The following is a 26,084-nucleotide window of genomic DNA, read 5'->3' as shown; positions in this document are numbered from 1 at the left end:
GGTGTCTCTCCTGCTCATATTCAAACCCATATTATTATATAGAGTAAACTACATATTTAGTACATAAATTATTATTTTTGGTATATTTTACAGTTTTAATATTTTAATATTTTTTTTTTTAAAATCATACCTAACATTTAGTTTTTTTCCTTTTTTTCCATGTTAAAAATTGAACGTTTAGTACCTAAACTATCAATTTTTGTCTATTTTAATACCTAAATTTTTAATTTCTTTCAAAACTTAACGTTAAATTTTGAACATGAGTATTAAGATGAAACAAAAATTAAACTTTATGTATGATTTTAAAAAACTGAAAATTTAGGTACTAAAATTTATAGTTTAGGTACTAAACACGTAATTTACCATATTATTTAATTTGTTAATAATCAATAAAATTATAAACTTATAATTCATTCACAAATTAATGATATCGATAGTAAAAATTATGTTATTTCTCAAAATTCTAAATTCGAGTATCAAGAATGTAAAAAATACGATCATTTAATATCAACTTATTGAGAAAATTATCTTTAAAAACTACTATCTTATTTTTAACTTATATTAATTAAAAATATACTTCTAATTCAATAAATCTACAATTCGTGGGGGGGGGGGGGGTAAAACCCCGCATTTTTAGAGACTACTAACCCAATTTCCCATTTCTGCATAAAAGAAAAAAGAAGCTTTGTCTGGTTGCAGGCAGCAGCGCACATGACAATGACTACGATGATATGAACATCAAAGACTATTAATTCGACTTTTTCTTCAATTTCTTTCCATAATTCCTCTCTATTTATTTTCTCCTTCTTATCCAATCATCTAAGTCTAATAAGCACATTCCTTTCATTTTCTCTCTTAATTATATTTTCTTTATTTAATCTTTCTGATTAGTATAGTTAATGCAAATACAATAGTATTCTTACATTTAAAACGTTGAATTTTGACTGTTGGGTGATATTTCTCGACTCTTTGTGCCTCTACTCAGCTATAGTGAAGTCAAATCAGGCTCCAAACTTAATTTGTTATTCTGGGTCACTCTTGAGTTTCTGGAATCAGCAAAGTTTATGGACTGTGCTTTTCTTCCTTGATTTCGTCTCTAGTTTGGGTGATTAGTTTAAAATTTATCTTCTTTTGTAATAACAACGGAATTCTGTGGTAGTAATTCGTTTGTTTATTTCAGTTTACTAATTATTAGTATTATCATACATAAAATTGGTAGAGAAGAATTGTTTTTGTTTACCTGAGGCTTGATTCCTGCTGCTAGGGAATGGATCCTGCTGCTAGGGAATCGATCGTTTGAAGAAAAACAGAGAAGCCTCGGCAAATTTTCAGTAAGTTGGTAGTTTATAGCCTATTTGGTTGTTCTGTTTCACTCATTTGGGATGCAGCTTTTTTCTTGTTCTTCATATATGTTTGTTCTGATGTTTGAAGATGTTAAATCATATAATTTCAATTGCCATTATTTTTCATCTTCCCTCCATTCTTTTGGGTTAAAATCAGTTTTTTTTTTATGTTATTTTGCTGTATCAATAAGGAGGTTTTCAGATAGAATATTCACCTTGTCTTTCAACTTCACTTCCCTTTTTCCTTTTTGTTGTTTTAAAAGTTTTTCAACATTACTTCTGCTAAAGGTTTTGGTGTCTCTTATGATTCATGTTTGTGAAAATTGAATGACAAAGCTGTTGATAACTGTTTCGGTAGTAGAACAAGGTTCAAGCCATAGAGTTTAAAGAGGCATGAGTCAACAGAAAATCAAGCGTCATGTGGGTAAATATGAGGTGGGAAGGACTATTGGGGAGGGGACATTTGCTAAAGTGAAGTTTGCAAGAAATTCTGAGACGGGAGAGCCTGTGGCACTTAAGATCCTTGATAAAGACAAGGTTCTCAAGCACAAGATGGCTGAACAGGTTTCTTTTGATCCATTATTTTCCCCTCTTTCTTCATGGTTTGAGAAGAAATTTTGTTTGTTTTTAGTTTCTTTTCTTCCATTTAATATTGGTAAAAACCTCATCAATGCTTCTATATCCATAGTTTGTCAATGCTATTGTAATCACATTATAGGAAGTTCAGATATCATATCAGATTTCTTAGACTTTTTTTCTGCTTGTTTTTGCAGATCAAGCGTGAAATAGCAACAATGAAGTTGATAAGACACCCGAATGTTGTCCGTTTATATGAGGTTTCTATTTCTTTGTGCGTGTTCTTGGTTGATTATATACCACGTACTCGTATTCCCTTTTCTGCTTGTTGGGGATTTGTACTTTTTACCGTGATCTTCTATTTTGAAACAAAGTCTTCCTTCTTAATTTCGGTCTTTAACAGTAATATGTGTGGCATTTTCTTTCTCCAACCTTGAACATTATATGAAAATTTTTGGAATTGATCGTATATTTATTAATTTTTAGCAAAAAACCAGTGTAGGCATCTGAGAAAACTATTTTAGTTGTAGCCTGCATATGTACGTTTCTGAACTGTCTGCAGAAATATGTACCCAATCTAGATATATAATTAAGATGAAAGAAATTATTTTGATAACCAATCTCTTGCAATGCCTATGTGGAACTTTTATCTATCTCTTTACAAGGTTTATCCTGCCGTTTGATCTTTATAACTACTTAATGACACATCGTGCTCTTCTGTGTGCCAGTTACAGAAGAAAAGCAGACCGAGAAACAAGCTTTAAAATTTTTATCGAATCATTTTGTATAATTTTGTTCAGGTAATAGGAAGCAAGACAAAGATATTTATTGTTTTGGAATTTGTCACCGGGGGAGAGCTCTTTGACAAAATTGTGAGTTGGTGAATCTTGACATCCCAAATATTAATATATTTTTCTAGTATCAGCAATGCTAATATATTTGCAGCTTGCTATAACTCTAGCTAACCACTACCTGATGAAATTTCTTCCCATTCACATGGCTTTCCTTCCCATATGACTTTAACCATTTCTTAATTTTGAAGGTAAACCATGGAAGGATGAGAGAAGATGAGGCACGGAGTTTCTTCCAGCAACTCATTAATGCTGTTGATTATTGCCATAGCAGGGGTGTTTACCATAGGGACCTTAAGGTATTTAACTTAAAACCCTTTGGGATGAATTTGTTTATACTTGCTTATATTTGTCTACATGCATGCATGTTATGCTGTAAGGAAATTATATTGCTTTAAACTTTAATGTGATCTTTTTGCAGCCTGAAAATTTGCTGTTGGATGCTTATGATAACCTCAAAGTTTCTGACTTTGGATTGAGTGCACTATCCCAGCAAGTCAGGGTAATGTATTGCCTTTTCTTTTTCCTTCTAATGATTGGTGATTAGTAAACTTTGATACTTGAATGCCTCAGCATTCTTGAGTCCTCAACCTTTTTCCTTTGAACTATGAAGTCGTCCAAGTTTGTTCTATCTCAAGCTTATTGATGATGAAGGCCTTACTGAGTAAAAATGTTGCAGAGTGGAAAGGCAGATGAACATTGGTGATAATGATTGAGAGAGCAAACATTTTTATGAGTGTTTCTAAACAAAAAAACAATAATAGGATGAAGGATTATGGAATTGTAAACCAGTAATGTTGAATAGAAGTAATAAACTGAATAAGAAAATGTATGCTATAGATATTCTGTTGTCCATGCTCTTTATCTGCTTATTGGGCTAGTATTTTGAACTCCCGAACCAGATGTAACTGATTCGGTAAACGTGCAAGACTTGTTTCATCTCTTTTTATCTTTGGTATCTTTTAGAACAACACAACATTTCTAATCCGAAGAAGAATTTGTAGGAAGATGGCCTCCTTCACACGACCTGTGGGACGCCAAATTATGCTGCTCCTGAGGTGTGGTCAATTGTTAAACCACATTAGTTTTCTTCTAGCATTTGCACCTTGGAAACCCATTTATTAACAATTTTATGTCTTCCTATATAGGTCCTTAATGATAGAGGTTATGATGGGGCGACCGCAGACCTCTGGTCGTGTGGCGTGATACTCTTTGTGTTGCTTGCAGGTTACTTGCCTTTTGATGATTCTAATCTTATGAACTTGTATAAGAAGGTTAGCATTTCCTAGTTGCATGTTGCAGATATCCAGCTTTTTCATTGCCTGATTTTTACTCTCATTTCTTCAAATTTGCAGATTTCAGTGGCTGAATTTACTTGCCCCCCTTGGCTATCTTTTAGTGCGATGAAATTGATAACTCGAATCCTCGATCCTAACCCGATGACCGTAAGTTATTATACTTGACTCCAACATCAATGTAAACTAAATTCTATGTGGATTCAATAGGAATATGAAAAAACAATCCTATACTTCATGTCATGAAGGCCTCTATTTTGTCCTTTTTGTGGCAAGTAATAAAAGATTGTATATTATGCATGTTAGGCCTTCCATGCATGCAACCATGCATATTTATGAGTACATATCTCGTTTTTGCGTTGCAGCGCATCACCATTCCTGAAATTTTGCAAGATGAATGGTTTAAGAAAGACTACAAACCTCCCGTGTTCGAGGAGAAAGACGATACGAACTTAGATGATGTAGAAGCTGTATTTAAGGATTCTGAAGTAAGTGGATGAAACATAAGCATACAAATGCTGCTATATTTGATGCTTCTTAACATTTTTTTTCTTAATAACTCTATGTTGTTGGTTTGTAACAGGAGCACCATGTTACAGAAAAAAGAGAAGAACAACCGACAACTATGAATGCTTTCGAGTTAATTTCCATGTCGAAAGGGTTGAACCTTGGCAATCTGTTTGATGCAGAGCAGGTTTGCATTTTATAGCTCTTTTCCATGTTGAGTTTTGACTGTGGTTATGTTCAATTTTTTCCACGTATTTGGAGGGTCCTTGGAGGTTCATATTTCCATACATGCATTTCATTGATAAACAAAGAATTACGAGATTTGAGAGGAAATGAGAGAAAAAATTTATTCTCATATGTAAAACTCAAAGGATTACAACCTACAGAAACAAGTAGAATTACCAACTACCAGCTGATTTAGTGAGACGAGATATTGGGTCTTTAAGCAAGGTTGTGTCTTGTATTTCTGACATTGTGAAGGAAGTAAACAGGGTCAAAATTTAAAACATTATAATTACGAAAATCTAGTTTCATATTTTTTTTGATAGGAATAAAGGGCCTCAATAAAACCCCCTTGGTGATTAACGGAACTTAACAATAGTTCCTTAATCCACACAAGGAGGAAAGGAGTGCCCTAGGATTCATTAAACTCAAATATAACAAAGTAATACAAACCAATCTCCCTCAAGAGATACAAACCCAGAAAGAAACAGCCCTTAACAGAGCATAATTCAACCAATACCCGCCTTAGCTAGGACATCCGCCTCTATATTGGTTGTCCTACTAACCCAACTAATAAAACCTTCAAAAACACTAAGCTTTTGAATAATGTCTTTAACTATTTGAACATAAACAACAGGACAAGAGACCACATCCTTAATCCAGCCAACTGCCACCTGACTATCACTCTCAATAATCAATCTATCTTTAAACCTATGACGAATAGATTCAAAAAATCTAAACCCTTTAGGATAGCCTTCAATTCCATTAAAGTTGGGGGCCCCGGACCAGCAGGCTCTTTAAAGGAGCCAAGAATCGAACCAGACATGTCTTTCAAAATACCACCTAAGCCACTCCTCTTCCAATCACTCGAGGTAGCCGCATCCACATTAAGTTTAATAAAACCTTTTGGAGGAGGGGACCAAGGAAACACGGTTGAAACCCGATTAGAATGGGACGAGTAGGAATCCACTATGGACGGGTCAGCAATAATATCATCCTTGGAAATAGTAATATGAGTTTCCTTAGCTAGAAACCATGAAGCAAGCCTGCACCTAGCTAGAAAGAAAATCTCTGCTCGATCAAGCTTCCCTCCTTCAAACACTATAAAATTCCTGGTCTTCCAAATTGTCCATAGAACAACTCCAGGTATAAATGGCCAGATAAGAGAGTTGGTCTTCAAGTCATTCCAAGCCAATAGGAATCTTTTAGCATCTGCATGAAAAACCGACTGAAAATTCCAATAGCCCAAGAATTTCATCCAAATTGGCCAAACAATCGAACATGAAAAAAATAAATGCGATGAAGACTCTTCTTCAAGATTACAGAAAGAACACAAAGTATCATTTATGCCCTGAACACCTCTCTTAACCAGAGCTGTCTTGACCGCCAACTTCTTTAAGATAACTTGCCAAAGAAAAGTCTCTACTCTTGGAGGCAACAGACCCCTCCAAACATTAGACTTCCAAAATTTAGCTTACTCTGAATCGGGAGAACCCGAATAAGAAAGATTGACACATGATTTCACAGTGAAAACCCCTTCCCCATTCCCCTTCCAATACAGTCCATCAGCGGCATCAGCAGAAATAGAAAAATCAGAGATAACAACCATCAAATTTGCCCATTGCTCAAATTCCCAGTCATTCAACTCTCTCCTCAACTGAACGTTCCAAATCCAACCCCCTGAACTGAACTCCCCAAACTGAGATAATCTTCCTGCTTTATTCACTGCAATAGAAAATATTCTAGGGAACAATACCATCAAAGGATGATCCATTGTCCAATTGTCTTGCCAAAACCGAATGTTCCTCCCATTGCCAATTTTAAAGCTATATTTACCTCTGATACTACAGCCCAACGAATCAGCTTGATAATGATTTCTCACCATATCTCTCCACATCCAAGAAAGTTTAGGAGAGACTTTACTGTCAAACTGCATCAAGGAAGGATCCAATTTATATTTGATACAGAGCATTTCCCTCCAAACCGCCTCCCTCTCAATAGCAAACCTCCAAGCCCACTTTTCCAAAAGTGCCCTATTCACCACCTTTAAATTAGGAACCCCCAAGCCTCCTTCAATTTTTGGTTTACAAACATCGGACCAGCTTACCCAATGTATCTTCTTTTTCCCATCACCACCACCCCATAAAAAATTTGACATGATAGAATTTAGAGTCTTGTAAACTGAAGCTGGAACCTTGAACATTGACAAAAAGTATATAGGGAGTGAGCATAGAACTGATTTAATTAGAACTAGCCTGCCTGCCAGTGACAGAGAGGAGCCTTTCCAGCCCGCTAACCTCTTATTAAAGCTTTGAACCACTGGATCCCATAGAATGTTGGAGTTCCTATGTGGACCTAGAGGGAGTCCCAAATATTCTGAGGGAAAAGAGCCCACTGAACATCCAATCATAGCTGCCCAATCCTTAATTTCCTCTTCCTTTAAGTTCACCCCAAATAATTTACACTTCTTTAAATTCAGCTGGAGACCAGAGATAATCTCAAACACCCGAAGAACCCTCTTTACATTCAAGATCTGTTTTTTCGACGCCCCACAGAACATAATAAGGTCATCAGTAAATTGCAAATGAGTTAAATTAAAATTCCTCTCCTCTTTTCTAATGACCAATCCCGAAAAAAGCCCTCCTGAAACAGCCTTCACTATTAATAGATTCAAGAGTTCCCCAACTATATTGAACAACAATGGAGACAAGGAACAGCCCTGCCGAAGACCCCTCGCCATAGGAATTTCCTCAGTAGGAACTCCGTTCACCAAAACTGAAACAGTTGCTGAAGTGACACATTTCGAAATCCAACCTATCCATCTAGAACCAAAGCCCATTTCCTTCATTATTCTGAACAAAATAGGCCAGTCAAGAGTATCATATGCCTTCTTGAAATCAGCCACACCCTTTTAAACCATTCTTCCTCCAAAAGTCAATCCCTTCATTTGCTATAAGAGAACAGTCCAGGATTTGCCGACCGGGGATAAAAGCGAATTGACTTGGACTGATCAAATCTGAAATGCAACTCCTAAGTCTTCTTGACAGACATTTAGAGAGTATCTTATACAATCCACCAACAAGGCTTATAGGTCTAAAATCGTCCAGACCATCACTGTTTGAAATCTTAGGAATAAGAGTGATGAATGTGTGATTTACTCCATGTTCCCATTCCTTCCCCAAGTAAAAATTATGAAAGAATTTCATAATATCTACCTTAAGGGCCTGCCAAAACCTCTTGAAAAATCCCAGATTAAAGCCATCAGGACCCGGAGCTTTGTTGCTGCCACAAGAGTTCACCACATCCCACACTTCCTCCTCAGAAAACTCCTGTTCTAAGAACTGCTTCTGCTCCAAAAAATTTCTGGGAAAATCCAGATTCAAATCATCAATTTCTAAAGTAGTTCGTTCATTATAGATCTTAAAAAAAATACTCTTTAACTATGGCCTTAATTGCAGTTGGGTCTTCAACTGTTTCCCCTTTGAAGTTTAAAGCAAGTAGAGCATTCCTTTTATTCCTAATCGTAGCACAAGTGTGGAAGTATTTAGTATTGCGGTCCCCATCAGCAATCCAATTAGTTCTCGAGTACTGAAACCAGATCTGCTCCTGAATCTTGTGAAGCTTCCACAATTCTACTCTAAGATTTTTCAATTCAGTTAATACCTCACTGTCAACAACTCCTTGCTTCTGTTGAATATCATCCTCTATCAACGAAATTTTCTTCTCTAACTCAGAAATCAAAGCACCTGGATACTTATCTCTGTTCCCATACCACTTCTTAATTGCATGTTTGGTGTTCCTCAACAGACTAAAAACGCCTGCCTTCTTCTGACTATCCTTACCACTCTGAATAGAAGAAACAACCAGATCCTCAAAACCCTCCTCATCCATCAAATAATTGAATAATCTAAACGGTTTTCTACCCCAGTCCACTCCTTTATTCTCCAGAACTATAGCATTATGATCTGACAAAGATTTTGGTAGAAGGGACTGCAAAATGCCCGGAAACAGCTCTAGGAAGCGATAATCAACCAAAAAACGGTCCAATCTTACAAAAGTGGGATTCTCTTGGTTATTACACCAAGTGAACCTACCCCCATTCAAAGGGAGATCAATCAAGCCCGTATGAAGAATGAACTCATTAAAGATCTCCATTGAACTCCTACTTTGACCCCTTCCCAATTTCTCATCTTCTTGTAAATATACATTGAAATCCCCTCCCACACAAATGGGATAAGTCTGACCACTAAGGAAACTGCTTAATTCTTCAAAAAAACCCGATTTCTCCTCCACTGCTGGACCGTAGACATTGATGAAACCACACCTGGAATCAATACTCCGAAATTTACCGAAAGTAGCTATGAATCTTCTGCTAATAAACTGACTCTCCAGCTCAAAAACATTGTCATCCCAACAACACAACAGGTCCCCCGCTGATCCAACTGAAGGAGATTCCAAAATTCCTTTTAGCTTATTAATTCCACTTCTCCTAAAAAAAGACTTCCTAAATTTCTCAGTCTTAGTTTCTTGCAGCCAAAGAAAAGTAGGATTAAAGTTGGAGACTAAATTCTGAACAGCCCTCTTTTTTTCGTTTTTCCCCAAACCCCTAACATTCCATGAACATATTACTAATTTTGTCATCTTCAAAAAGGAAATAGGTACAGACACAACCCTCAATCAACCAAACCTTTATTAACCCCATTCACGCCTTTCTCTAAAGCTATGATTTTATCCAAAAAGGCTTCTTTCCCTTCCTTAAAAGACACACCCAAAAGCTTGCTAACCTCCCAAGTTTCTACCGCTTCTTTCAACAGAATCGAAAAAGCTGAGGAGGACGCTGTATCAATGCTCACCTGGTCGAGGGCTTCACGATACAGGATCCTTTTAGTTCTTCTCTTCCTTCTGATCAGCAAACCAGATTTGGACTTTAAGCATTCGCCTTCTGAAAAGTAACCTTCAATCTCCCTTCCTACACTCCCACCCCCAGATCCATTATCAGGATAAGGAAAAAGACTCCCATCAGCAATGTTCTCTGCTGATAAACAGAGCTGATTATTATTACTGGAATCAACATTTAGCTCCCTCTGCTTAACTACGGTACCCCCTGTTTCAGACGAGATGTTCAACAAATCCCCATACCAGTATCTTCTTTCCCTCGACCTGTTGTATACCCTTTTACAATTGCTCAGACTTCTAGTTTCCAGCACATTACTCTCTGTTGTAAACTCTCTTCTAGAGCGATGTAATTGCCTCCCCCTTGAGTTGTTATTTGAAACCAATTCCATCGGTCTTAAATTTTCTTCTTCGGGCTCTATCTCTACACTAAATGGCTTTTCTACAATTGGACTCGTTTCCAATACATTGGACACTCCCCTACTTTTACCTGATAAATGAAGGTTTTCAACCAATTCCCCAAACTTATTAATTGTAAATGTTGGCCCAGAAATAAAACCCGAAAAGTATTTTGACCCAGACTGCCCAGAGTCTTCAGAATGGGCCTGAGATCCATCAGCCGAATAATTTTGACTTCTAATCCTCAAACCTGCATACTCACCAACTTTAAACTTTCCAACAGTCTGACTTTCTGGCAGACCACATTTAATATCTTTCCTATCTAAGGAAAGTCTTGCTAGCTGTTTGTCCTCACTAGCTCCTCCAGAAACACGAAACACTCCCTGGTCAATCCAATTGTCCACTGACAAACGATTTTCCCCTGCTGCGCAAGTCTCACCTTCCCCATGAACTGACAACAATCTGTCTTCATCCTTCTCAGACATCCTCTCTTCAAAAAATATCTCACCGGAATCCTCCACCGGAAAATTACTGAAAAACGAACTAGAATACTCACTAGCTGATCCAATCTTGATACTTACTTTGAATGATCTTCCATACGATCCAAGAGTAATAACCTCTGGAACATCAAAAGGACTTTCCACCTTCAATAAAATTCTTGCCATTGTGAGGTCTTCTCTTTTCCTTGTACTATCATGGATATCTACCACACTGCCCCATCTACCAGCCAACTTCTCGAAGAAGGGTTCATTCCAGCATAACAAAGGAACACCTTTTAATTCCGCCATGCAAAAGGCCATTGGTACCCCGGTTTCATTCAGTAAAAGTTCCACTCGCTCGAACCACTGATTTAAAACTTCTTCCTTTTTACTCCATAACTCCAGCATCTCCTCCTGAGATTTAAGAACTATCACACAAGAATTCCAGACATAGCCCCATCTCGCAATTTGAACATCATGGCCTTCTTTTAATAATGCCGTCCGAATGAACTCCACTTGAAAAGAGTATTTGATAATCCCTGTTAACGACCTCTTCACCCAGTTGGCACTGTCTGTTGGGATATGCATCTCAAATATATTTCCCTTGACATTCCTCCTCTGGATATCCTCAGACATTAGATCATTGTTCCCCCTTCTATTCCCATTAGACAACAGAGCATCCCTATAAGATCTATCATCCCTTCTACTTCTATTAATATTATCTCTTCCTCTTGATTTTGAAGATTCTGCATTAATCTGACCAGCAACATTGTTTGAAGGAGAAAGCACTACCCTTGACCTTGAACGTTCATCCTTAAATCTGGCAGGACTAACTGAGATCTTCCTTCCATCAATCACAATCCCGTTAAACTCCTCAACAGCCCTCTTCAGATCCTCCTCCCTCTTAAAATGAACAAAAGCAAAAGTGGAAAATCTGTATTTTGGATTTCTAGTTTGGCTGGGAATAAAGACTCTCATAACAGGGCCATGGACTAAGAATAATTCCCTAAGCGTACGATGGGAGACCCTTTTACTAAGATTATCGATAAACGCCGACCAACACTCATCCGGAACTGACTTTCCTTTCAAATTCTCTCTCTCTACGTTTTTCTCTCTCTCACTCATCTTTTTTTAATCTAGTTTCATATTAAAATTAACTATTAGTTGCTTCACTTTCTACAGGGATTTAAGAGAGAAACAAGGTTTACATCAAAATGTCCTGCCAATGAGATTATTCACAAGATCGAGGAAGCAGCAAAGCCTCTGGGGTTTGATGTACACAAGAAAAACTACAAGGCGAGAAAATTTTACACATTGCTATAAAGGTAACTATCGAAATCTGTACATCCAGTTTGCTTATTCTTTCTTTTTCTTTTTTGTGTGTAGATGAGACTTGAGAATTTGAAGGCCGGGAGGAAAGGAAACCTGAACGTAGCCACAGAGGTAACTTACAACGATTTCGTAGCTGGAAAAATATTTGAGAAAATATAAGTGTTTGAAAATTAATTTTGGGTCTAGACCATTCGCTATAGTGTGGTTGGAAGTCTTCGTGTGGAAATGATGAGTTTCATACAATATAATAAATAATTAGAACTCGTCATGTGGACATGACAAGTTCCGTACAATATTCGTCCAATCCACATGACGAGTTCTAATTTTTTTAATATACTTTGTGAAACTCGTCGTGTAGCAATGACTAGTTTCATGTGTTTTGTAGCAAATGGCCTAGATCTCAAAATAATTTTTTCAACACCATTTTTCTATAAAAAAAAATCTCATCCACAATATTTCCAAATTTTATTGAGCTTACAGCAACATTTTATTTATTTTTCGGCTTACATTTTGTACTTATAAAACTCTTACTATGTCAATTAGATATTTCAAGTGGCACCTTCTTTACATATGGTGGAGGTGCGAAAAGCTAAGGGTGATACCTTGGAATTCCATAAGGTACCACTTCATTCTTTTATTATGTTTTCTAGATATATTATCTTCAGGGACGGAACTAGAATTAAACATTCGAAGGGGTTAATTTGTCTAACTTCAAAAGAACAGGTACTCAATAAGGATTTAAAACTAAAAGTTCGAGAGGGCAAGACCTAGTTCGATCAATATTTAAATCAATAAGGACAGCCCTCCCAAACATTACATGGTTCCGTCCGTGTATCTTTAGTATGCCACTGTGACTTGGATTATATGAATTAGATATGAGTGTCAGATATGAATATTTAGACAGAAATAAGAGTCGGAACAACATAGGTTAGAATAAATTTTGATGGCCATTAAAGGGTTGGTTTGTTTTTCGTCTGCAGTTCTATAAAAATCTTTCGAGCTCGTTGGATGATGTTGTTTGGAAGAGTGAGGAGGACATGAAAGAAGTGAAGTAAAACCAATGTTACCTCCATTGTTATCTAATCATTCCTTTTGTTTCCCTGATGGTTAAGTTTCTTATCTGTATGGCCTGTATGATTTAAGCAGACATGCTTCTTCCCATTGTTTTCCATGTTATTAGTGTTGGAAAACATGGATGATTCCCATGGGGCCTGCTTTACCCTTCTATGCTATGATATCAATATTTGGAAGAAAAAAAAAATACTTGTTGCCTTTTCATCTTGTAGTAGTTATTTATTAAAATTAAATTCCTAAATGTGATGTATTTAACATGGGACTTAGGTAGCACGAACAAAGCGTGGTCAGTTGTTAAGGGACTGTTTTTATTCCTTAAGATCTCTGATTCGAGCATCCCGTATATCGAGGTGTATAAGCGTTCATTATCAAATAGTTGAGTCTTCAACCATATATTATCTTGTATTTACTCAGACAAATAAAAAGAATATGAGACTCAATTAAAATATAGAGTAGGCATGAATAGGTTGAGGTGATTAGTAATGGATATAGAAATTCAAAAATAGAGGTCCAAATTTTTTTGTTCTTTTTAAAATAGGTATATAAATTTACTTTTTTTCCTCTTAACATACTAAGTTAAATTTAATAAATTTTCTAAAATAATTGATATGCATTTGCTCCAACATAATGGGATCATTTACCTCCTAAGAGGTTCAATATACTAAGTTAAATTTAATAAATTTTCTAAAATAATTGATATGCATTTGCTCCAACATAATGGGATCATATACCTCCTAAGAGGTTCAATGCACCGCCCCCAAGTGAAGCAGTAGTTAATTCAAAAAATTTAATTTTTTATATAATTTAAATAATTTTTATTAATACTTTAAAATTTTATAAATTCGTCACTTAAGGTTTACAACTTAAAGTAGATGCGGAGTTCAGAGAATAAGAAGCTTATTTATAGTGGAGTGAAAGTGTGTAAGGATTCAAATGTCATATTGGATAGTATGGGGACCATAAACAAGATTGCTGAGAAAAGAGAGATGGTGTAAACATTTTCATATTAAATATAATTTTGATATATCTTTATTATCATAAACTGTCATTAATTCAATCATTGAATTGACCCAAAAAGGAACACTCACTTATAATTCACTTATAATTCACTTATAATTCATGAATTTTACGTGAATATATATCGTCACGTCTCAAATTTAGAGGTATAACTTTTAGTTTAAATTAATTGAATCAATAAATTTTTAAAATCAAAAATCTTATGTGAATATATATTTTCATAGTCCAAATTTAGAACTAAAAATTGTTTCAGATATAGAGATGATCTTTTAGCTGAGGAAAAATTATATTAAACCATTGAATTATTACTAGAAGTGGTGCTTAACTAGTAGTATAATATAAAATGATATTGCAACATACATCTTTTACTATTTATCAATGTTAAATATAGACAATAATAAATAAATAAAAATTATTCACTCGATTAAAATCAGGTCAAGTTTGATTTGGATCGGATATGGGTAAATTAAATTCATATTATTTTTTATTCAAGTTACTTTCAATTCATGTTTTTTTGGTTCGGATTGCTTTCGGTTTGAGTTACTTTCAACTCGAGCTACTTTTAGCCCAACTAAAATTCAGGTCGATTGCGGTTAAATTCATATTATTATGAGTTTTAGATCAATTTTGGATCATCTTGTTTAGGTTTATATCAGGTTTTGGACTGAGTAAATTGATTCAAGTAATCTAGTACGAATTGAATTTGCCTTAGGTTCGATTTGGGTCGGATCATTTTGAATCCAGACTGAATTTGATTTAGGTTCGATTTGGGTCAAATTAGATCTGGTTCAGTTTAGTTCAAGTCTATGGAAATTTAGTTCGAGTATCGAGTCGGGTTAAAATTAGACCGGTTGATTTTCGGGTCGAGTTAATATAAGATTGATTAGTTTTGGTTCAAGTCAATATCGAATGATTCAGGTCAACCATTATATTTTACGGTCAAATTGGGTCGTTTCAATTCGGGTTAACCTTAAGATTTTTTGTCAACCTTTAAAATTTCAGGTCAACTGTTGTTATTCTTTGTCGTCATAACTTTCAATACTGCTCTTTATCACTTATAATTCAATAATTTTACGTGAATATATATTCTCACATCCCAAATTTAGAGGTAGAACTTTTAGTTTAAATCAATTGAATCAATAAATCTTTAAAATAAAGAATTTTATGTGAATATATATTTTCGGGAAGTTCTACCGTGTGACAGCCTTAATATACGGCTAAGGAAAGACGCAACTGGTTTTGTTATTATTTTTTAACATTTCTGGTAAAAAATTACCTAAAGATTATTATTTCTACCTAAAACATTAATGTTTTTTAACATTTCCGGTAAAGTGTCCAATAATAACAAAACGGTAGAAAAATAATATTTTAGGTAGCGCTTTACCGGATGTGTTAACAAAATCGGTAAAACGCCTAATAATAACAAAACCGGTAGAAATAATAATGTTTTAGGTAATTTTTTACCGAAAATGTTAAAAAAAATAATAACAAAACCGGTAACGTCTTTCCTTATTTGTATATTAAGGCTGCCGCACATGAGACTTCCCATATATTTTCACAGTCCAAATTCAGAGCTAGAAATTGTATTAAATATAGAGATGATCTTTTAACTGAGGAAAATTTATATTGAACCATTGAAATTATTACTAGAACTCGTGCTTAACTAGTAGTATAATATAAAATGAGATTACAACATACATCATTTACTATTTATCAATGTTAAAAATAGACAATAATAAATAAATAAATTATTCATTCACTTAAGTTCAAATATCGGATTAAAATGGGGTTGAAGTTTGATTCGGATTGGATATGGATAAACTAAATTCATATTATTTTCTATTCGAGTTACTTTCAATTCAGTTTTTTTAGTTTGTATTGCTTCGGTTTCAATTCAGATTTTTTTAGTTCGGATTGCTTCAGTTTGGGTTACTTTCAGCTCGAGCTACTTTTAGCCCAACTAAAATTCATGTCAATTTCGGTTCAATTCAGATTATTTTGAGTTTCAGATTAATTTTAGATCATCTTATTTGGGTCTACATCAGATTTTGGAGTAAGTAAATTGATTCGAGTAATCGGTTACCAATCAAATTTACCTTAGGTTAAGTCAGATTTTGGACTAAATTTTCATTGTCGATTCGGATTCGAGTTAGACCAAAAATTTACCCCAACCCATTGCCATCTAGTCTTGTCGATATGGAAGTCACCCAACCAACCCAATAGTAGCAGTAATTCCAATTTAATTTGGGCTGGATTTGACAATTTTGTTTTTTTCCCAATATAAACTAATTAAACACGATTCAAATTATAAAAATAAAATTTAATCATAAAATATATTAATATTAAAAAATACTATTTTCCAGACTCAATCATGCCCATGAATAAACCAAGTTGCTTGCTTTGTTGTTGGCAGTTAAGAAGGTTGGTCCATGCTTGACTCATGTCCAAAACAAAAAGAAATTAAACCTTCATATGCTGAAGCTCCGAAAGGTGTGACAGATTCACCCCCTTGCACGAAAACGAACCTATTAATTCTTATGAATGTGATGGCTATGATGCAAACGTTCAAGGAAGAAAATCGAAACTTGTTCGATATTCCAGTTAGCTTCGGATCTGTTAGCACAATTAATCCGATTACATTCATTCCGTCGGGTGCTTATTACGCTTGCACCAACACCAGTATTGGGGGATTGGTCCCTCTTTTTCTGTAACCCAGGAATGCTCTGCTACATCTTTTAAACTCATCCTTTCTTTTGGGTCTGAACAAAGAATATGGTTCGTTTTTCGGATCAAAACTCAACACAGTTTTAAGGACTAAGTAATGATGTTGTAAGAGTAGAGAGACCGGATTATGTCAACTTAAAATACAAGAACTAAATAATGATAATTGGACCGAAAACAGTTTGACTAACCTTTGCAAAGAAGTCCTTGTAATAAATTCTTTAATTCTGGGTTCATGTCATTAGGCAAAACCAAGGGGTTATTCACAATCTGCAGACGTTAAGATGAGCAATGTTGCTGGCGGCTGTCGGAAAATGTCTGAATGCCGGAATAGAAGCAGAAGCAACGGAGAAATTGAGAGCAAATTGCATACCTTTTCATACGTATCTTGTAGTGTTTCACCAAGAAATGGATAGTTTCCCAGTACCATACAATACAATGTAACTCCCACGGCCCATGTATCCGCAGCTTTTCCTCCGTACCTTGAGCCTGTTAATGGATTCCGTGTATGATCAAAACAAAAATGTACTTTGTTCTCGAACTATCACACTCCAATACTAATAAACCATAGTTGCAGCTAATTGAAGGAGCACCAACCTAGACAGCACTCAGGTGCAGTGAAAACAGGAGTCCCCGGAGAACGACGAAGCTCATCATTGTCATCCTATAAAAATAAACTGATTTTATCGGAAAAACAGTACATATAACAGCAAATATCTAAATGTGATTTAAAAGTTAAGTTGAACTTCCAAAAGCGATACAAACACAAAAAAAATGGGATAAATTTGATAACAAATAACAAGGATAAGGTTCTGTTACAAGGGTTCAAGTGAATTCTTTTCAGAATGTGCATCAGCCACACAAAGCATTGAACTAATCGAAACAAGTGCATGTAACCTATTAAATTCATGTAAATTACCCTTTTGGACTAGCTCGTGTCTAAGAAAATCCGTATAAACAAAACTGTAGTTCATATTATATTCTATTTGAAATAAAACAACATGTGACAGAAATGTATGTGGCTGTCAAGAAAAGGGACAGATCTATATTACTTAGACTCCAGATAAGGGTATGTGTTCGAATAGTTATGTTCAATTTATTATTATTTTTAGAAAGGATTTTTCATGTATTTGAAGATCTTTAGAAAACTCTATTTCTATACTCATCTTCAGATATGCATCGGACAAGGGTACTTCAATAAAAATGAAGGGTAGCTCTAATGCAGGGACAGATAAATATGCTTGTTATACATATTTCTTACATAATAAAAATTTATTACACTTTAACACTTCCATTTAACTCATAATATGAGGAATTTGAGGGTGAAGTAGTGTCACTACCTCAAACACCTGGCTGACACTAAAGTCTCCTATCTTCACCGCACCCGTGCTAGTAATCAATAAATTGTCAGGTTTTATATCTCCATGCACAATATTCTGCAGTTAAAAGATGAGACAGAAGTAAGAACAATAAAACAGAGAGACAAAAAGTAATAGATGATATGGCTATCATAGGAAACAAGACTCTCCACATAAAAAGTAAAATTCATGGAAGCATGTGCAAACGTTTCAATCATATAAGGAAGGCGGAGAAGTAATGGGTAAGGAAATCCAAGAACACAGACGATTAGATAAAAAACTTTCATCACTGAAACATTAAAACACAGGGTATCACACATGCTGCACATTTATGTATCTTATATATCGCAACAGGCAAACTCTGTTCTTCAGGGATATTGCTTGTGAACTGACAACCTTAAGTGTTGTGTGTGTTTAAGATCAAACAGGATGACTAGAAAGACCCAAAAAAAAACTGCACATACTCAGAGAAAAACCTTATCATATTTTTCTAACCAAGTATGTAGTTGGACAAAAAAAAATAGAACACACCCTCATAGAGAATTGAAACATTTTTTCAAAAAGAAAAATAATAAAAGAAGAAATTAAATCATGTACATAAGTTGATATGAAATCATACATGTGCATGGAGGTACATAAGCCCAGATACTATATCTCGCAAATACTTCCTAGCAGTATCTTCTCCCACGGCACCAGGAGGACCAGAACCTTCACAAACACATTTTCCTTCCACATATTCAAGAACTGCACAAAAAGAAAGCTAACAGAAGTCAATATAATAAAGCTAACCCAATAACTCTTTTATACACATCACTTAGTAGAGAAAGAAATAAAAAAGGGAATATCAATACCCATGTAAAATTGATCCGCGGTTGGGTCATCAATCACCTCAATGAGATTTACTATATTGGGATGCTCCAACATTTTCATGATTAGAACCTGTAAGGTAAATGGATAAGATAAATATGGCCAACCATTCAAAAATAGAAAGTACTTTACATGTCAAAAGTAGACAATCAAAGGCAGCTCTCTCCACACAAACCTAGACTCTTGAAATTCTTCCATAATCCCTCTTTTCAACAAGGAAATAATCAAATGGTGTTTCAAGTTGTCTCTTTTTCACACTATCTCTCTGCGGATGGAAGAATAACAGTGCCAACATATTAAACCAACCATCAGCTCGTCTTTTGCTCAAGTAGAGACCAAGTTTCAATTAAAACAAAAGAAAAAGTGTTGGAGATTTAGTTACTTCCGATTTACTTTAAATCAAAAGGAGTGCAAAAGGATAACAGTCATTCACTATAAGACAAAAAAAATAGAATTAAATAAGAAAAAATAAACCAATAACAGAGTTGATGAACTAGCCATCTTCAAAGACAAAGCCATTAAAATTCTATGTAGGTGGCAGACATCAAAGAATTCTCTATCAAGAAGAAAGAAAAAGAAAAGGAGAAAACGAAATTTCAAAGAGGAAGTCGATTACATTTTCTTGACGTAGAGAATGTGTGGAGAGTTCAATGTAAGTGCTTGAATACAGAGAACCTAAAAGAGTATTTCATAAGCTGATGGAGTATAAACCTAAGGACCGAATTATAATTTTAATCAAAATTTAAGAACGAAATTTGCAATTTATAGTGAACTTTACTTTGAACAAAAAAACAAAAGGAACCGTATATACCAGTCCACATTAATCAGCAGATACATGGCAAACAAGACGGTTTTTAAACCCTAAACATTGTTGAGTCTTATGCAATGTATATATGAACGGTTATATCAGTAGAACAAAAAATCAAGCCAATACCTCACAAAGAACATCATTCATTGCAGTCTCCGATGGAGCAACCCTCAGTTTTAACAAATGAGACTTATGAAAGGCCTGAAATTCAAATATAACATTAACTCATTAGTCATTACTGCATGGTGAACCATTAATTTGGTATAAAGTTGCAACATATAACCTATAAGAATATGATGAAAGATAAAATGTTTCTATAGTTTTACATGCCTCAGCTTTGCTTGAAAACATTTGTTTGTTATTTCCATTTTTATGTTTAAACCACAATCACTTATGTACCGAAACAAGCTACTAACCTTAATGGCATATTGTTTCCCGTCTACACTGTTTCGGTATAGAACCTGCCACACAAGCAAACAAAATAAGTAATTATTTATACTGTTATGCAAATCATGTAATACGGTGTCTTTCAACAATATCCTTACAACTTTTGCATAGCTACCAGAACCAATCTTGTATTGACGCACATATTCATTAACCATCTTATTCCCATTTTCATCCTGAAAGTGAAGTCAAGTTTCCAGAACTTGATAAGCATCACAGGCGAACACAATGAAATGAAGATTACTGGTATAAATACATAACGGTACACACGATATCTCGCATGCTGAAACATCTACAAGACAACAATATTAACATACACTGTGCAATTCAGTGGCAATGGAGGCCTAATAACATTTAAATGCCTACCTCTGAGCGAATAATCTTATTGGTTTCTTTAACAACAAATTGCCTGCAAATTAATCCATTGTTGACTCTGAACCTTAAAATGTCTTCAGAATGCTTGGCACGGCTTCGAGGCTCAACCTCATCAACATGAGAAGTGCTGGCTGCATTATCCTTATATGAACAACCATCATCATCTTCTATTTCTGAATCTAACAAAAAGTCCAGGTAGTTTGACCTACTTAAAACCTCTTCAGAATGCTTGGGATTTGTTGTGTAGCCGAAGCAACCACAACAGGCAGCAAATGAAAAGCTCTTACTTAACATTATAACACTCAGAGTCGAGACCTTGAAAGTAGTAAATAGTGGCGCTCAGCACAATGAACAACAAATATTAAACCTGCAAAGCGAGGTGAAGACACCACCTATCTGAAACTGCAAAAAAAAAAAAATTCATTGTAAGACTAAGACTAACACATAACCCATACTATATATAAACTCAAGCTCCATTACTTCGTTAATTTTTAACTTACATTGACTATTGCTAAAAAATTGGACGATAAATTTGATTTAAAATGACCAAATGAGTTAATTGGAATACAGATTCAAAGATTACTGATTCCTTTAAAAACCTAGAATCGTGCATTTTCTAATCAAACAGTTTACTTTTAAATTATTAAATCTTCAAAAGCGTCGCATTACATACATTTTCATCACGAATACTTCACTTAAAAAATAATGCATTGGAACTAAACAAATTTAGCAAAAAAAAAAAAGAGAAAGAAACTAAAATATTAATTAAAAGAGAAAACCAAATTGAGAATTACCTGGAATGCTCGAAACCTTAATCAGCTGGGTATTCGGAAGGAGAGAAATTCAACAAAACGAAGAAGCTTTCAACATAAAACCAACAATGATTCTCAAACAACTTGACAAACAAAGAGGCTAGTTTGAATTTGATTTATTTTTTTATTAAAAAAATAAATAATTTGAACCACTACGAAGACGACGATTACGAAGCCTCCGTAGCGGTTGCAAAGAACAGGAAATCAAACTAGAAAAGCTGTACGTAAAATTTGATGAATCCGAATTGTTAAATGTCAGAGATTATTTCTTATTTATATGTATACATTTTTTTTTTCAAATTGATTTTTTTGTTTGTTCATGCCACCTATAAAACAGTGTGTTGCTGTTAGATTACGAGTGTTGGGCGTTTGTTTAGGGTAAACTATCCCAAACTCACTAAACTATTGACTTCATTCTATTTTGACCACTAAACTAAAACTTATGTCGTTAAATAAACTGCTGACATGTTAAGTGAAGTTAATAAAAATTCGAAAAATCTGTAAAAAAAAAATTATTTTTCTTTTTGTTTTTATTAATTCAATATTTAATCATTTTATGAATTTTCTTGTCATTAATTCAAGGGATTAAATATATTAATTTTGTTAATTGTGAATTGAATGTAAGGACACATTTATATTTATTGTAAAAATTTTAGTTTATATCTTTTTAGGATCATTAGATAAAAAATCAAAAGTTAAAATTAATTATTTGTTTTTATTCAGTGAATAACTTCTCATTTATTACTGTTAATCTCAACCTTTTATTTCCCCTCATCTAACGATCCTAAAAATGATTGAGGAAAATCAAAGACTAAGATTAATTTCTTGTTTTTTTTTCAGTGAATGTCTTCTCATTTTATAATTTTAATCTTAGCGTTTAATTTCTCTCATCCAATGATCCTAAAAATTTATGGATACCAAAATAAATGATGGGTTTAACTTAAAATTTACGGATACGTAACAAGAATCAACTTGTTCTAAATATTCAATAATGACATTATAGGAAGATTTTCTCACTTGGAGAATTAAAAGATCGATGATACAATTATTTTTTTATTATATTTTTAAATATTATATAAATTAGTCACTAAAAATAGATTAATAAAGTTAATTTTTATCATATCAGATTGAAATGTTTGTGATTTTAATCTAAGTATTTTCATTTTTATTATAAAATAAAAATTTAAACAAACTATATAAAATTATACAATTTTTAATAACTAAACTAAAAATAATTAAATAATTTCATAAATATAAATTAATATTTTAAACTTTTCACGACTTCTTATACATTAAAATTCATGTTAAACATGTATAATTCATGTTAAAAGATAAATACATCCCATACACTGAAAACTAATTAAAATAAAATAGTTATTTTTAGAGTATAATAAATATATCGATAATATACAATTAAAACTATAAATATTTCAATAAATATATAACTAGTATATTAAACTTATATGTTTAAATAATTTTCATAAGTATCATATTTATTCATATAAAATATAATATAAAAAATAATATTATGCTCTTGAGTGGACAAAGATATTATTTTTAAATGTATAAGATCTATTTTTTAATAACTTAAAGTTATATATTATTTTAAATAATTACACTTTTACAATAATATTATTTTTCACCTTATAAAATTATAAAAAAATAATATGTTGAATATTAAAAATATAAATAATTTTAAATACTCAAATTTATTAGTATTTTATTAAATTAAACTATTTGTATATTATTATTATGTTTAAAATTTTGAGTGAAGTACAACAAAAAAAAGAATTAAGAAGGATCATTATAAAAAGAATTCATTAGTCTAGGGGTATTCTTGTCTAAAGTGGTGGAAATTATCTAATACCTAAAAATTTAGAAGGAATGACATTCCCACCAACAAAAAAAACCACTATTGGAAAAAGATTATTCCCTTATAATAATCTTTTTCATGAACCAAACATGAGAATGTAATTTCGGAAAAATTTATTCCCTTAGTAATGATCTTTTTCGCAAACCAAAATTATTCTTAAGGTGAAGATATTGAAGATTGATGGTGATTAGGCTATAAGCAACTTAAGTAGGGGAAAAGGGTTTCGGACGATGATTGAAAGTTATCGGAGATGGTAAATAATAAAATTTTAACGAGATTTTTTAGAGCACTTTTTCTTTGAATTTTTTTCTTTTGATACCTCTATTTCTTTTTTCTTTGTTTGGTAAGCAGTGGCTACAATGCCAGTCGGCGATGGTCAGAAAATGATTGACATGGAGATCAAAATTTGGGTTCATTTGAGGAAAGAAATGAAGAGAAACGAGAGAGAGAAAAAGAAGAACATGGAAAGAAAAGGAAGAAGATAAAGGATAATGACAATCTCTTAATAACTGAGATTGTTTGATTCGTACATCTAAACATTATTTTTAAATAATAAATATAAATCAACGCAATTATTTTAAAATAACTTAAAATGTATTTTTATCTTAAATGAATATTATATTTTAAAAAATATTTAATATTAAATTTATAAAAACAAATAATAAATTTTAATTATTTTATTTTATTTACAAACAAAAGGAAAAACAACTTTATTTTTATTTTTAACATTAACCACGTTAAATTTTACTTCAATTAAAATATAATAATTATATACTAACTAGCTGATTTAATAAGACGACATATTAGATTATTTAAACAAAGTTAGGGTTCAAATCTTAACAATGTAAATGGAAAAAATTGAATTAGGATGATTACCACGATAACGAGCTTCTTCGAAACTAGATGTAAATTGGTTAATTAATATATTAGATATTAATAGATTATTCAAAATATATACATATATAATGATTATATGACTTTTGATAATTGAATATTAAATATTTTAGTGGGTTTTAAATTCTTCTCTCCTCAATAGTATTTTAACATGATTTTAAAATATAATTTATTTTAAATTAAATATTAGTTTTAGCACAATATTAACAAGTTTTCACCCTAATTTTAAGTTAAATGTTTGACTCTTTTATTAAAAGGATTTGCATTTGGAGAGGGTTTCATGAAGACAAAGCAATGCCATTAACTATTGTTTTAGGGTTAGATTAGGAAAGCATGATTTTTAAGGTTTTAAATAGTTTATTTTTAAGGGCAAACATAAAGGGTATTTACATAATTTGAAGTATTTTATATATACTACCTAACAAAGTTGTCCCACAATAAATCATGAGACTTTAGTTGGATCAATTGAAAGCAACTTTTCCCTTACCCCATTACATATGGGAATAAGGGTAAGCTAATTTAATTGAAAGCAACTTTTGTGGACAAGCAAGTTTTGGTATTAGTATCTTTTTTATAATTTATTATTATGGTAAAATTTAATATACATCTTAAATTTTATGTGTTGTATCTCAAATTATTTTTTCTGTACAATTTATCATATTAGTTCAATTTTAAAAAAATAAATAGATAAAGTATTTAGTCAATTTAATTTTTATTTTATTCTTATAATAAATTTAAACTCCCAACTTTTTAAAAATAATTATTTAGCCAGAAAAATAAAAAAAAAATATTTATACTGACCATATTCAAATATATATATAAGGGTAAACTAATGATTTATATTAGGTTGGGTCAGCTCGGTGATTTCTTACCTTAAATTCGGCCTCGTCTCATTCTATCCCGATTTGAATATTTTAACATTTTAAAATAATTAAAATAATGTATTTATAATTATTTATTACAATTTAAATAATAATAATATATTTTATACCTTAAACCTAATATGATTCGAATATATATATATATATATATATATATATATATATATATAAGGATAAATTAATATTATATATATATATATATATATATATATATATATATATATATATTCAAATCTAGTGGGTATAGATATATTATTTTTGTTTTCATTTTTTTCTTGCCTATTATAGTATAAGATATATATTGAATGTTGTAAACATTATACCATAAACTAGTGTTGGTGCCATTGTTGAGGCTGCTACTTCTCCTCCATGTATACCCATGTTTAACTCCTCGCAAAACCTCTTTGATTCAATTTATTTTCCTCCAATCAGATGGGCGTCTTTGATTCAATTTATTTTCCTTTCATGTATCACGTGTCACCATCTTATTTGAGAAAAAATATTTAAATTAAAATAAGAAAACCCTCTGATGATATTGTGACACATGTCGTCATATTATTGGACGATTAACTATATTGATTAATTTAAAATTTTGACCAATTTGATAGACTGTGTAAAAAAACAAGGACTAAATGTGAAGTTATAAAAAATTTATTAACGGTCACGTCAGTACTTCCGTTAAATGCTAACGGTAAGTGGCTTGATTGAATGTCTTTAAATAGTTGGGTGACCTGATTGATAAAAATTAAAAAATGATGGTTAAAATGAAAAAAAACTATAGTTAGGTGGTCATTGTTATAGTTTACCCTAAAATTTAACATTTTTAGTATTTTTCATGAGTGATCGTTGATAGATTTTATAATTTAGCTGACTTGGTCCTATTCAACCCAACTTCAGTTTATCTGAACTTATCGATGCGTATATTTGAGAGATAGTTCATATGAATACAACTTTTCATCCACAGACGGATGGAAAATCCGAAAAGGTCACTCAGGTCTTCACCAAAACTATGGTGTGAAGGCTGTCCATAAACAACATTTTCAGGAACTATCTATGAACGTTG

The 26,084-nt window shown here is 32.8% G+C and overlaps 2 protein-coding genes across 2 annotated transcripts; one reads left to right on the top strand and one right to left on the bottom strand.

Annotated features, from left to right (window-relative positions):
- The first annotated feature begins 983 nt into the window (after positions 1–983).
- On the top strand, positions 984–13,158 carry LOC120145761 (CBL-interacting serine/threonine-protein kinase 3-like). The gene is made up of 16 exons (XM_039159510.1): positions 984–1,105; positions 1,265–1,331; positions 1,702–1,907; positions 2,117–2,179; positions 2,720–2,791; positions 2,962–3,069; positions 3,192–3,272; positions 3,775–3,828; positions 3,919–4,044; positions 4,126–4,215; positions 4,431–4,553; positions 4,649–4,759; positions 11,748–11,861; positions 11,952–12,008; positions 12,441–12,515; positions 12,878–13,158. The coding sequence occupies exons 3-16, from the start codon at positions 1,737–1,739 to the stop codon at positions 12,950–12,952; spliced, it is 1,320 nt and encodes a 439-aa protein (XP_039015441.1). The 5' UTR covers positions 984–1,105; positions 1,265–1,331; positions 1,702–1,736; the 3' UTR covers positions 12,953–13,158.
- A 3,430-nt stretch (positions 13,159–16,588) lies between these two features.
- LOC120145644 (serine/threonine-protein kinase GRIK2-like) lies at positions 16,589–20,855 on the bottom strand. Its single transcript, XM_039159437.1, has 11 exons — positions 20,553–20,855; positions 20,288–20,362; positions 20,159–20,203; positions 19,869–19,943; positions 18,919–19,006; positions 18,687–18,811; positions 18,050–18,145; positions 17,307–17,373; positions 17,083–17,198; positions 16,901–16,979; positions 16,589–16,747 (listed from the first exon to the last, which is right to left on the bottom strand). Exons 1-11 carry the CDS (start codon positions 20,853–20,855, stop codon positions 16,629–16,631), a joined length of 1,188 nt encoding a protein of 395 aa, XP_039015368.1. The 3' UTR covers positions 16,589–16,628.
- Between the last annotated feature and the right edge of the window lie 5,229 nt (positions 20,856–26,084).

This window comes from Hibiscus syriacus, unplaced genomic scaffold (genome assembly GCF_006381635.1).
Source record: "Hibiscus syriacus cultivar Baekdansim isolate YM2019G1 unplaced genomic scaffold, ASM638163v2 tig00110893_pilon, whole genome shotgun sequence".
Lineage (NCBI taxonomy): Eukaryota > Viridiplantae > Streptophyta > Magnoliopsida > Malvales > Malvaceae > Hibiscus > Hibiscus syriacus.
The sequence above is the reverse complement of the archived record's forward strand: the minus strand, read 5'-3'. Positions and strand labels throughout refer to the sequence as shown.

Bases quoted from the DNA above. Each gene is read 5' to 3' on its own strand.
- LOC120145761 (XM_039159510.1), top strand. From the start codon at position 1,737: ATGAGTCAACAGAAAATCAAGCGTCATGTGGGTAAATATGAGGTGGGA. The intron at 3,273-3,774 runs GTAATGTATTGC...AAGAATTTGTAG, and splicing joins CACTATCCCAGCAAGTCAGG to GAAGATGGCCTCCTTCACAC. The intron at 4,760-11,747 runs GTTTGCATTTTA...CACTTTCTACAG, and splicing joins ATCTGTTTGATGCAGAGCAG to GGATTTAAGAGAGAAACAAG.
- LOC120145644 (XM_039159437.1), bottom strand. From the start codon at position 20,855: ATGTTAAGTAAGAGCTTTTCATTTGCTGCCTGTTGTGGTTGCTTCGGC. The intron at 16,980-17,082 runs GTATGCAATTTG...TAACGTCTGCAG, and splicing joins TACAAGATACGTATGAAAAG to ATTGTGAATAACCCCTTGGT. The intron at 16,748-16,900 runs GTTAGTCAAACT...TTCTTTGTTCAG, and splicing joins ACAAGGACTTCTTTGCAAAG to ACCCAAAAGAAAGGATGAGT.